Source organism: Kogia breviceps, chromosome 10 (assembly GCF_026419965.1).
Source record: "Kogia breviceps isolate mKogBre1 chromosome 10, mKogBre1 haplotype 1, whole genome shotgun sequence".
In the NCBI taxonomy this organism is placed as follows: Eukaryota; Metazoa; Chordata; class Mammalia; order Artiodactyla; family Physeteridae; genus Kogia; species Kogia breviceps.
Window position 1 is genome coordinate 34,483,916 of NC_081319.1, and position 13,822 is coordinate 34,497,737.

Consider the following 13,822-nt stretch of genomic DNA (forward strand, 5'->3'; position numbering starts at 1 on the left):
GGAGGCCTGAAATAAGTAACCCATCCACTTGCTGAGAATGTCGCTGATGGACCCTGATCCCAGTGCAGTCCATTTGGTTGTGGCATACATGGACAGAGTGGCACAAGTTTAGAGCTGGAATGGTGGAGTGGACCATTGAACCCAACCTACTTATTACACAAATGAGTAACTAGAAGTCCAAAGAAGCTAGCAACTTGACTGAGATGATTCAGAGATGGCCCAGACTGATTCTAACTCCAGCTGGGCTGGAATAACATACAGCTGTTGCTTCTGCCAGCTGGGCATGCATGTCCCTTTTTTGGGGGAGGGGTTGAAGAGGAGCCCCACTCCCCTTACCCACACCCACATTATTTCCTTTAGGGGCATGTCCTGCCTAGAATTTCAGTCCATATGGTTTGCATAGGGTGTGCCCCCCACCCCACAGGCACAGGAATGCATCCTCCCCTCCTCCATCATAGTGATGGCCATCTATCCATGCTTTGCCAGCGAGAGCCAGCCCCAGAACTTTGAACTGAAACTTTCAGGAAAGAGGAGGCTTTTCTCCACTGAGTCTGCCAAGCTGATCAGATGAGTGCTGGAGGCACAGCATGAAGAGGGTCTGCTTGAGAACTGGGCTGACACAAAGACAAGTGAAACAAGAAACTAAGAACCCTGGTGACTTCAGCTGAGCCTTGGATCCAACTGTATCTGAAGCGGATATAGCTTTGGACATTTTAGTTACGAAACAATGAACTTCCACCCACCCCAACCAATCAAATAATTAACTTCCTTTAATTTACTGAGTTTGCTTAAAGCGAAGTCAAGTTTGATTTTTGTTGCTTGCAATGGATGGCAGCCTGACAAATACAGCTGTAGTCTAGGTTGGTGTTTCCTTCTGATAGGAGGTGGGCAACTTATCTTCATGTACAGAGATTCATCACATAAGCACCTCCTTGCAGACAAATACAATCACTGACATGGAAGGCAAATCTGTGGCATGCATGCTGCCCTTCCTGACTTCATGTCAAGAATAACTAATGAATCCTGGTACTCCTTCCTAGGGAGCCTCACCATTTACCCAATGCAGCTCCCCACGCAACCATGGCCATCGTTGAGTGGCGCCAGGTCAGCATGACCATGCTGGGGCTCATAGTAGAACCTTTACAGGAAACATGGTACCTTTTCCTAGACCAGTTGAACACTCAAAGCCCTTTAACTGCTCTCAGTAACCACACTGGGTAATGAAGAAGGCAAACACGTGCATCTGCATGAAGGGCCTGGTTGCTAACCTTTCAGGAGTATTCTCATTTCTTGTCATGGGCAATTATCAAGAATCTTACAGTTTTTACTGAGCCAGGGTATGAGTTGATACAGTGAGAGAACCACTTAGCTTGTTGGGATCTCAGGAGGTCACCTGGAATGGACCCTAGGCTCACACATACCTAAACTTTCCCAGGTTAAAAGTTTCTTATCTTACCCCATCATCAAGACAGCCAAAAAACAGTGGGCATGTCGGTGGCGGGGGTGGGGGGGATAGTGGTACAAATAGAATGCCATTGTAACTTGAGGTCATAGGAAGTTCCAGGGTATTGGTGGGTGATATTCAAGTTGACATCACCACCTCCTCCTTAGGAGGCCTGTCCTGCACTGAAGAAGAAAAGCTAGGACTGCATTTCCCAGAATCTCCTCCATTTGTGGCTCTGGATTAGGGTTTGTCAGCTAGAGAGTTGTCAACCAGTTTTAGAGGCAGCAAAGAGACAGACGCCATGTGGCTTTGGAGGCAGTTGCAGGCAGATGTGCTGGCAGATGTGAAGTTTGAAGCAGCTCCCATGTGAATTCTTAAGAGCCATCTGCATGGATGCTTCTTGACCCACATCTCTCTACCCTTCAGTGATCGTAAAAGCTTCTTATTCCCTGTATTCAAGTCCTTTATACTTGGAATACTTAGAGTGAGTAGCTTCTGTTCCTAGAACCAAGTCCTGGCTGATAGATTGAGGACCTCCTATTTTCATGGGGTACAGTCAGAGCGAGGACTCCCTTTACATACTGTTAGTTCTCTAGCATCTCCACACTGTGAGTAGGGTCCTTCCCCAGGGCACCAGGCAATTTGGGGGGATATCTAGCAGTCAGGGTGCTGTGGATCCATGCTGCTATACCACAGACACAATATTCTCCTGCATGTTTTCAGGCAAAAATGCCCCAGTGACTCCTGCAAAGCCCTACTCTGCATGGGTAGCCCAGCCTGACTCTGCAACTCCTTTCCTTTCTCCCTGTCCAGCAAGCCCCAGCTACAGCACTTTGTGCTCCTTGTTTTGTGTCTCTTAGGTTTGCCTTAGTACTGCTTGAAAGATTACTCTACCCTTTTCCTGTTCCTTTAGTCTACTGAAAGAGTCAAGAGGCAGCACAGACTAATGGTGGGCTCAGGGTTAGAATCCAGGATTTAACCTCCCTCTGCTTGGTTGTAAAAGCTGGGATGATAAAGTCAGATAGAGCACAGCATCTGGTGCATAGTGAGAATGCAAGAATTGTTAGCTTTGGTCTGATAATAACCCCTAGAATGGAAGATCACTTTCCTTATGGGGCTCCAGAAAGGATTAATGATGACCCTTCTGCCAGCAATTTACTGTCCCCTCCCCAGCAACAGGTTCTCAGATCCACAAAGTCCCCTTGGAACTATCTCACTATCCCCCCTCCCCCTCTCACCAATCGATCCTATAACAAAACATTGAAGTCCTCCTTGAATTGTCACTGCTTAGAGCAGGCAAGAGCGAAGAGCTGCCGATTCCCTGCCTAAGGCTCTCCAGATAACTCTAATCAACTTAAATGCACTACTGTCACAGGCAGATTAATTTTTCACAATGCTTAACTATTTTTATCCACAGAGTATTACAATTACAACTGAAGATCATTCACCCTAGAGCTCTGTTCCTTAAGAGTAATCTCAGTTGGGGACTAAACAGTCCCAGGGATTTTTTTTAATAAACCGCATCTGCTTCCAAAGTTGCATTTCTTACCTTTTATCTGTTCCTTTGTTTCAACTGTTTAAGAAAGGATTGGATTCTTTGCATTCATTGGAGAAGAGAGCAAAGCAAGGTGTTTTTCCAATGTTGGGCAAAACCCTTGCTCCTCCTAGGTTTGGAGCCAGTTTCCCTGAAGTCACATAGCCGCTGTCATTATTTTTTGGTATTCTGGAGCAAGGCATTAGTGAATGTGAACCCGCTTTTCTTCTTTGTTAAATTAGATTTTTAATTTTTCTTATCCACTGGAATGGTTATATTCATCTTCTTTCCTGCTGTTAATGGTTCCTCACATTGCTTCTATCCCTCACACTGCTTCTGTCCCTCACATTGCTTCTACTTCCTTCCTCTTCTGTACCTCTTTTCATTCAACAGTGAGTCTTAGAGTTGCTAGCATATTCCCATTCCCCAACTTGGCTGGGTTCCCATCGATTCACCCCAAAGTAAAGCCCATTGGTGGGGAAATTTTCAATCAGCATTTTGGTGCCTCACTGCTAAATAAGAACTTAGGCCACACATATTTGTGAAGGGGCGCCTTTAACATGAAAAAGAAAGACAGAAACTAGCAGAAAAAAAAAATGAGTTAAAGTTAATAACACAAACAGCAGGAAAACAACCCAACAACTTTAGACAATATATTCCGAGAGATCAAAGATGGCATTGTGTCCTTGGAAAAACAAAAGGCTGCTGTAAAAAAGAACCCTTGGAAATTTAAAAGAAAAGTGTCAAAATAAACAGCTTTAGGGCTTCCCTGGTGGCGCAGTGGTTGAGAATCCGCCTGCCGATGCAGGAGACACGGGTTCGTGCCCTGGTCCGGGAAGATCCCACATGCCGCGGAGCGACTAAGCCCGTGAGCCATGGCCGCTAGGCCTGCGCGTCCGGAGCCTGTGCTCCGCAACGGGAGAGGCCACAACAGTGAGAGGCCCGCATACCGCAAAAAAAATATAAATAAATAAACAGCTTTAAGAGTAAAAAAAAAGTTGGAAAAAGAAAATCTCTCAGAAAAATAAATAAAACAAACAGACTTGGAAAATAACATAAGAAGACTTCCTAAAACTGAAAAATATTCATTTCTAATTCATAAGAGCTTGCAAAATGCCCAGCACAATGAGTGAGGGGGACCCACAGCATCACGGTATTTCAGGACACTAGAGACCCAGAGTACATTCTGAAAGCTTCTGGGATGGAGGTTGGGCAAACTTGGTCATACCAAAGGAATGAGAATGGCATCAAACTTCTTAACAATAACACTGAAAGTCAAAAGAAAATGCAGCAATGACTTCACAATTCTGAGGGAAAATGATCTCCAGTGCAGAACCTTATACCCAGCTACATGATAATTATGTATAGGAGCAGAATTAGGGTGTTATTAATGCTATAAGGGCTGAAAACATTTTCTCTCCCTTTCTAAGAAAACTACTGGAGAATGTGAGCAAAGTGAGTAATTAAGTCAGAAAAAAAGGAAGACATGGCTCTAGGATAAAGAGGGTTACAGCCGAGGAAAATGGTGAAGGGAAAACTTAGGAACCCAGCTGCCCAGCGGGACTGGGGAGCAACTATCCAGATTGGAACAGGATGGCAGCAGGTGCAGGGAGCAAGGTCTCTCCAAAGAATGATGAAATAACAGAAAACTGAATATCTAGGAAATAGTCATAATAGTCATTTGAGATATCTGATGAAACACATGGGGGAAAAATAGGGATGGGTTGAAGGAAAACTAAGCAAATAAAAAGGCACACAGATTTTTCAGGCCAGGGAAAAATATCATAAAAAAGAAAACACACAATAGCATACAATTTAACACAGTAGGGAATATACATACATGGGCCTAATAATATAATCACTATCTAATTAATCAGAAACTATGAGATAGGCATGCAGCTGTGTTGGTGGAATAGTGAGAAGGTAAGAAGAGCTGGTGTAAGCAATCCAAAGTACCGGGTATTAAAGGAAGTAAATGAGTAATCTCTGATATTAAATAAAACCCAGTAATTTCAATTTGCTAGTGAGAAATAGAGCTGCTAAGAGAGGTGAAAGCTGTTGCCTCTAGGAAGTGGGACTAGGGGTTGGGAGTGGAGGGGGAGTGGTGGGTCAAGGGCCTGCTTCTTCTCTTTGTAAACTTCTTTTTAGTACTATTTAATTTTTAAAAACTGTGTCCATACAGTATTTTGCTATAAACCCAAGTTAATTAGAAATAAAAATGAAACATTAAGGGGAGTAAATAATCAGCAGATTCAAGCTCCTGGCACAATTCTCAGACCTGACCTACTTTTCTCATTGTTTATTCCTCTCTGTGCCCAAATAAGAAGAGGTGTGCATATCTGGAAGGCAAAACCGCTCTGGGAGGTGGGTGGGAGAACATAGGGAGAAGTCAGTCTCTGTTCCTTCGGTCAGGGTCTGAATCTCTGAGCTTTGTCTGACTCTGCTTAGCACATCTCTGTTCAAAAAGTAAATCTCAGGGCTTCCCTGGTGGCGCAGTGGTTGAGAGTCCGCCTGCCGATGCAGGGGACGCGGGTTCGTGCCCTGGTCCGGGAAGATCCCACATGCCGCGGAGCAACTAAGCCTGTGAGCCATGGCCGCTGAGCCTGTGCGTCCGGAGCCTGTGCTCCGCAGCGGGAGAGGCCACAACAGTGAGAGGCCCCCATACCGCAAAAAAAAAAAAAAAAAAAAAAAAAAAAAAGTAAATCTCAGACATGCTGTGACCTTAGAACCCATGCCCCACACATCCAGGGACTACACTGGTGTGAGATGTACGGACACACCTGTTAGGGGATGCATTCGCATGTCACTGCCCTATCACAGAGCCTTTCTACAGATGCTCTAGGATGCGAAGCTAAGGTGCAAATGATTGCCAGGCTCTTGCTAATAATCACATGGTAAACCCCATTTGAAGTTTGTACATGACCAAGGACATAGTTTTTCGAGAAGGAAACTGATCCCACCAATACCACCCGTGACTGTCTCTGGGTGGAACAACTGCCAAATAAATCAAGTAAGTTTGCTGAAAGACAGCTGTCTTTGCTATGGTACCAAACTGAAGTTTATCCCATGGTGAGCAGTTTCCATTTTTACTACAGCCCAGACAGGTACAAACTGAGCCGTGGAACTGTGTGGTGGGGAGGCCAGAGCATGTCCTTGAAGTCTCTGCCCAGAGTCCCAGGGCCACTCACTCCAACCCTCGGCATGGGCCCTTTCCCCTAGAGGTCCAAGCCATTCATTTGAAGCTGAATCATTAAAATTCGGTTAGAATAGATCTTCCACCAAGATCCCATTAGTGGGAAGAAATTATTACCTTAATAAAACCTAATCTCGTAATGTCCCACAAGTGGTTAAATATTATGGGTTATCTTCTTTTGTCAAAAAAGACAATGAAAACAATATGGAGTGTTGTGTGGGGAGCAATGATACATATTTAAAAATCCAAATGTCATCAAGACTTTATTTACTGCTCCCCCGCATAATTCCAGCATTAAAAAAAGAGGAACAATGAATGAAGGGGGAGAAACGCGACAGACAAAACCAAAGTCTTAACGGTCCATCCCTGCGCCAATAAGTAGTTTGAAAATAACGTCCTTCAGGATCCATATGTTTTCTGCATGTGTAAGAACACTCTTGCACAGGGGGCTTACTTCATAACTGAGATTCTTTTTCATTTAATTCAGTCATATTAGATTATGGGGCTGATTATGATCATATCCACAAATCAGTATTTTAACAGAGTTTCCATGGAAACACTATATGCCCCTGTTCTTTAACTTTTTGGACAAGGCTTTGCCTGTTTAACAACTTGAACAAGTTTGACGAGGACAACATGTTTTGTTTAAGTTACATTAACTGGGGCCAATATTTCCTAATTGCATTACCAGGAGAAACATTCATGGCATTACTCTTACCATGAGAAAACCTCCCCTAGTTTCAGCGTTCGATTTGCTTTAATCACTGGAGAACAGGAAACATACCAGGATTGCCTTGTCTTATCAAGTTTTAAATGTGTTAACTGGTTTTAAATCTATGAAATAATCTCCCTTATTAAATGACAAAGTTAGTCTTGTGAAAAGGATCGGCATTTATGGCTATACCCATCGATTTTTCAAAATGCAAACATATAGATATCTTTAGCTCCCTGCTAGAGAGCTGATCTCATTGTGCATAAATGCATACCCTTTTTTGCATATGGTTTCAAAAAATTCCATCTCCCCCCCAAAATGGTGAAAAAATAATAATATTAAATACAGAATAAATGTAAAAGTGATGTACAGAAAACAAGAACTTTTCATAAAACAACCTTTTTTTTTTGCCTTTTTAGGTATTCACACCTACACAACCAGAGACGTTTACTTCCACCAGTCCACAATTTGGGTGTAGCCTGTAGCAAAGTTTTTGAAAATGCTGCGCTCTATAAAGATACAGGGGAAGGGGGCTTTAAGAACTAAAGTCAGAGTTCACCCTGACAGCATATAAAACATATGGCCCAAAGCTCTGTGAGATGTCTGCATGTGAAATGCTGGTGGAGCTTAATAAAATATCAGCAAGGAATAGTTTAATTTTATAGCAATAGGCACCGAAGCAGTAATTTGAGCGGGGTGAGCTGTATTTTAATACATCAAAGTATACTATACTACAGGCAAGTCGAATATATTTTTAAAAGACAAATATTCCCTATTCAGAATTACTTGACTTGAAAACTTTCCTTTGTGAAGGAGGATAAGTAGAAAAGAGTCAAAGTCTCCCAAGAGCTACCTGTCTTACTTTTTAAACTATGGACATATCTCAAAAGTTAGCTGATCTGTTCTGTTTCCAGGCTGACACCTTTTATTCAGGGCGTGGAGTTGCACATCAAGGCTATAAACCAATGTGACAAATGTGTGGTTCTTTCTTGACCCTGGAAAGCCAGCTGTCCAGTGGGATGGCAGTCAGGTCACCTCCATCCTCTCCATCTTCTTCCTTTTTTAGAGCTGCTTATCTGCTCAGATCTGAGTCCCAGTATCCTCTCCTCTGCATTATGACCGAGAATCCCTCAGTGTGAAGGCAGTGGCCGTGACACTTCTACTTTCTCCCATGCCATGCTCCTCTGTCTTGAGTCTGGATGTTTTAAAGCCAGCGTGACCAAGGGGCTCTGTTCATCTGGCTGTCCAAACAACCGCCTGGCAGAGGGGCAGGAGGAAGCCCATGAAATGTCATGCTTTTCCTGCTACCAGTCTAGAGATCAAAGGGAGTTCTCCCCTAGCTGCCCAGCGATGAAGAGAGGGTGGGCCTGTGGGGGCAGCCTCTGAAAAGGGGAGCAGCCATGACAAATACGGCCAAGATCTGACTGATAGTGCCGTTCTGGGGATGGACCAGATTAACGCTAGCTCCATGCACAAAGTGCCCTGCTTTCTTCACCTCTGGCCCCAGGATGCTTTCCCAGAACAGACAGGCGGCAAGCTGTCCTCTTCTCTTGGTGGCCCTTGGCCCCAAGAAGCAATGGGCAATGGAGACCTACAAAGGCAGAGGTCTTGATGGGTAGGGGTGAGCGGATTATCCTACCAAGTCCGTTGTGTCTGAGCTAAGTCTCTTTTAGGGCCTTTCCTTTGCTGACGAAGGGTAAGGGGCTGGGAAGAATAAGATGCAATAAAAGAACACAGGAGTTAAAAGGCTTTGAAATCAGGCAATGCAGGCTGAAGTCCCCACTCTGCTACTCACAAACTGATCTCTGGCAAATGACACCCTTGCTAAGATTCAGGTTTTCCTTCAGTAAGATGTAGAAAATAATAGTTTCACTCCTGGAATGGAGGAGGAACTCATGATGGTCTCCAGGTAAAGCACCATGTGCCAGAGACTTTCTGAGTCTTCTATGAGCTTTAGATGTTTCAATCCAGCCCTGAGAATTTAGGGACTTACTGTGTCAGTCAGAGCAATTGAACTTCAAGACAGAGGAGGAACTGAACAAAGAATAAGCTTCTAATAATAGCACTCTGCCACCTCTAATGTGATGGAAGAGTAGAGAAAAAACCGGGAAATTAGATTTAGTTTCCTCTTGGTCCCAGTGTGTGGTCCAACCTTTGTTACCCTTTCAGATGGACTTCTTCTGGACCAGGTACTTCAGTGGACTTGCTCTGCTGGGGAAGTTTCAGCAAGATAACCCACATGAGCTCACTGCTGACCTGCCACTCCCAGCAGACACCTGGCAATCACAAGGAGCTCTACCTGGGGATCACCCACATGCCCAAATTGAGAAACACAAAATGCCTGTGCCATCCTCTGACTTAATCGTATTTCTAGTGCATGCCAGGGGTTTCCTGTGCAAATGCACAGACCACAAACCTAACTTCTGTTTGAGTGTGTCCTAATAATTTGTCTGTCATTTTTGAAGTCTATTTTAAAAAATAAAGAGCTTATTTTTATCACTGTAGAAAAATTACCATGTTCTCAAGGACAAGGAGAAAATACCAAGTTTACATCAAGATGTAGAAGCTGGAGGGGTAGGTGGACTCAGTCAGTAGCTTCCTAGGGTGTGATTCAAATTCTTCCCTCAGCAAATTGGCCCTTGGCTTTGTATTCCAGACTTATCAGTCACTTCTGAGAATGGCAAGGATCTGCTTCGGGAACAGCAACTAGGATTATGTTAGCAGGATGCCACCAGTTGTCTGTCTCGACTATTGGGCTGGAAAGGATTCTAAGGCCATGCTGGGCTCCATGGGGTTGCTGGGTAGGACCACCTGGGCCCACAAATGTTACCTCAAGCACCTATTTGCCACCCCTGGACTGCTAGGTATCACATCCACACTCACATGCACAGGATTACTCAGGAGGGAAAGTTCTGTTCCATCAAAGTAGCCTCAGTGCCCCAGCAGGGCCGACTCCTCCTTGACTCCCTGTGTGGGGAGGCTGACGGCTCCATTCTGCAGCCCCTCAGGCATGCGTGGAATGGATTCACCCACAGCCACAATCTATAAGGAAAAGCTCAGGGTTTGACATATGTGTACTGAGATTTCATAATGCTTGCAAAGTTGCAATCCTCTCTACCTCTCCCAAGAAGCATATGAAGGACAGCAAGATGCATCTCTTTAGTTATGGTGAGATGGTGGAGTTGACAAAGGTCACTGCCTGTGAAGTGACAGCACCTCTCAACATACAGTACAGGGCTCAGTGTAGGACTCTAATCCTGACCCCCACACCAGAAAGCAGCATTCTTGCAGAGGGGTGTGTGGGGTGTGTGTGTGCATGTGTGTGTGTGTGTGTGTGTGTGTGTGTGTGTGTGTGTGTGTGTGTGTATGAGGGTGGTGGGGAGAGGCAGAGAGAGCTTTTCAAAATCAATACCACAGTTATAGTGCAAGATGGGGGCATGGGGCTCCACAACCAGCTTCTTCACCTCTTCTCCAGGATCTGCCTGCCTGAGCTCTCCCCTTACCCTCTGTGCTGTAGTCACACTGGCCTCCCAGTAGCTCTAGGGCACTGTGCCATCTCTCTGGCCTGTCAGCCTTACACATGCCATGTCTTCACCTGCAATGACTTTAACCTCATCATCACTTCTCTTTTCTGCATTGAAGTCTAGCCCATCCTTCAGATTTCAGCTGGTTAAAACATCCGTAGGGATGGCTGCCCCAACCTCCCAAGTCAGATTCCCTGACTATATTCTCTTACAACACCATGTACCTCCTCTTCCTAGTACTTTTCATAGCTGTAGTTTTTCATATATTTGAAAATATGTATGTCTCCTTGTGAGACTGTAGGGGCCATTTGGACTGTAGGTCCATCTATTTTGCTGTCTTATTTTCATGCCCATAATATCCTCAAACACAAAGATTAACAGGTCAGGAACACTCAATAGATGCCTCCTTAATAAAGAAATAATACACAATGAAATTTATAGCAGACTTTCAGAGAAGATGAGATGAGATAGGGGTCACAATGAGAGTCCCTCTAACATACCCTATTTTTATATAGGGGTGTTTTCACTTTCAGGAACATTTAAAGTGTCAAAAAATAAAGAAACTCCAATCTCTAAGAAGTAAACACCTACATTGCTCATTCTTAGTAATGTCCCAGTAGATTTACCCATCTTAGCTCTTCATCACACACAGCAGCAGCACACAGCTGTATTTCCAAATGCCTTCATGGTAGGAGCAACTCAGGGCCATGGATAGAAGCTTATAAACATCAGCTATAGCAGTGGAGAGCAGTACAATGAGTTTATTTTCTCCTCGGCCCTAATTAGAATCACAAATGAAATGTTGACAACACATGGAGGAGCCTGCTTGTTGAACACAAATGTTTCCACTCCTATCAACCTCGAAACTCTGATAGTCATGCTTCATCATGAAAGCTAAACAGCCCTGGGGAGATGACTACATGTTTTCTCTAATTACACAAGGATGGGGAAAAGGGCCTCCTACCAAGGACGGACTAACTAGAGGAAAGATTGGTAGGTAAACCTTAAAAAAAATAACAGCATGTGCACATAGTAGGTGACCCAATATGGGCTTCCTGGATGAAATTAAAGGATTAGACCATTACTGTTGCACTGGAATGGGAAGCTGACTGTTATAAACCTGGATGAAAGCTGCATCAAAGTCAAGGCAGGACCTTTACCTTGTTAACAAAAGTCCCACATGAAGGTTGTAGTCGCACAACACCAACAACCAACTTTCTTTTGTCTGTGGAACTATTTTGATGACAAGCAGAGATATGTAGAGAACAAATTCACACAGACTGCGAATGATTCCAGGCAAATACACATACACATACATGCATACTTTATAATCCTAAAAGATGGCAAACTCTGTCACACAGGCAGAATGCTCCTTTGCATTTAATTTGCTTGTTTTTGTTCCAAACAGATTAGTGCAAGTAGATACAGCCTAAGTGTCTAGTTGATACATGTCATACAGACACATTAATAGAGAATGTATTGTTAGGTGCAAAGGCATTTTTTGTTAAGATTTTTACATTAAAATATTATTTAACCCTCCTTGCAAATTTGCCAGTTGGGTTCCTTTGTACAGACGATGAATTTGAAGATCAGAGAAATTAAATAACTCAGGAGCCAGTTAATGTTGGAGACAGCATTTGAATCTAGATGGTTTTACTCCATATTCCATGCTTTTAACAGGGATACTGTTCTAAAATGCAATAATGGGGCAGATGAAGCCTGGAATAATGAAAAGGATTCCTAAAGTTTGGAATCTATAATTGGTGAGTTACAATGTAAATCCTGCCTGAGACAACTGTGTTTTCCAGAACATTTTCAAGCTACATGTAGCAAAGAGCCAACATAGAGCAAACTTTAAAGAGAAAATGGCACAACACAGATTCATTATTTCATCACAATATACATACACTGCTATAACTTGAAAATATGAAAAACACATTGTCATCTATTTCAAAAACTGGACTTTTATCATGTTATAATAAAAGTACAAAAGCAAATAAAAAATTACCAAGAAGAGCTGCACAAAACACTCATTTTATGTGTAACATAAGTAAACAATCAAACATGAACATGAATTTGATTCCAATTTATATTCTTGGGGCAAGGACAAAAGTAGCCAATCAAAAGATCTAAGTAAAACAATGTGTCAGTGTGAGGCCTTGGCCAGGCTTCCTAAGCTGCCATATTTCTTGATCCTTTTGTTTCTTTCATTAGCTTTATATCAACCAGCATCTGCCTGTGTTTATTCCACCAGCTGTATGAGCTCACTAATTACCTTTAATCATACTTATCTGAAATGCATCTTTATCTTCACATACATCCAGTATGCAGGCAAACCAAGTGCTGGGAGGCTGAGGCTGGGAAGACATTGGAATGGGAAGTCTACTTCCTCTAACCTTGAAATAGTGTACGGACCAAAAATTTAAAAAAAAAAGCATCTAGGTCTGCCTCCGCTACCAGCCAAAGGACTTCCGAGACTTGGTTCTCAGAGAGTTGGACAGTGTCGGTGTCCAAACAAGTCATGTACAGTTTAGTTTTCACATGGGTTAACAGGTGCAAGGTGATGAGATGATCAGCATTGACTGATAAAATAAGTAAGAATTGCTAAACAGCCCCCTCCAAACTGGTAAGTTCTTTGAAGGCAAGAGCCAGTGTGCTATGTCTTTCCCAGTTCCCATGGCCCCTAGCTCAGACCTGGGCTCACTAGACAAGTGGATGCTAGGAAGTAGTCTCATGCATTCTGGTCACTGTCTTCCTTAGCTTTAGGGAGCTTGGAGACACACATTTCATATCCACTATTCCACTCATTTTATCAAACATCTCAAGGCCAGATAAAAGGAATTTAAACTCTATGGACAGTCATATGAAGTAAACTGAATGACCCTAGAAAGTCCTTGAACCTGAATTTTTACCTTATCCAAAGGCAAGAAAGAATGAGGAGGTACACATATCCTTCCTACCTTCTTACTAGAGAAACCATATGGCAGCTTTGATTTTCGACCAAATGGCTCAAAAGGAACCGTGTTTTTACCTTCTGAGTTAGTCAGAACTTCCAGATAATAAAATTTGTAGCTTACCTTAAAAAAGAATGGATTGTATATTTTAAGAAGATCTTAAGCCATAAAATACATAAAACTATAGGTTCCCCAAATATTTTACCTAATATGGATGTTCACAATCCATGTGTTTGCAATAAATACACGGGAGATTTTGAGCAAGTTGCTTAACTTTTCTGTGCCTTAGTTTTGTCACTCATTCATTCAACATTAATTTAATGTGCATACTACGTGGTATTGTAGAAGCTATGGGAAGAAATCAAAGAAACCATCTTAAGCTTATAGACTAGTGAGTTATTGTCAACTTTAAGTGATATAATGCAAATAAAATGTGGAGGCAGAGACTGCTAATGCTCTCC

General features: G+C 43.0%; 2 protein-coding genes across 5 annotated transcripts in view; one reads left to right on the forward strand and one right to left on the reverse strand.

The window, feature by feature from the left end:
- The window catches only part of CACNA2D3 (calcium voltage-gated channel auxiliary subunit alpha2delta 3), an 808,785-nt gene that overhangs the window by 100,435 nt on the left and 694,528 nt on the right, over positions 1–13,822 (reverse strand). The gene's annotated exons all lie outside the window — the stretch shown is intronic.
- The window catches only part of LRTM1 (leucine rich repeats and transmembrane domains 1), a 33,240-nt gene continuing 20,498 nt past the window's right edge, over positions 1,081–13,822 (forward strand). Inside the window, exon 1 of the mRNA XM_067043077.1 lies at positions 1,081–1,217. Coding sequence (XP_066899178.1) covers positions 1,081–1,217 — 137 coding nt within the window. The remainder of the gene's footprint in view (positions 1,218–13,822) is intronic.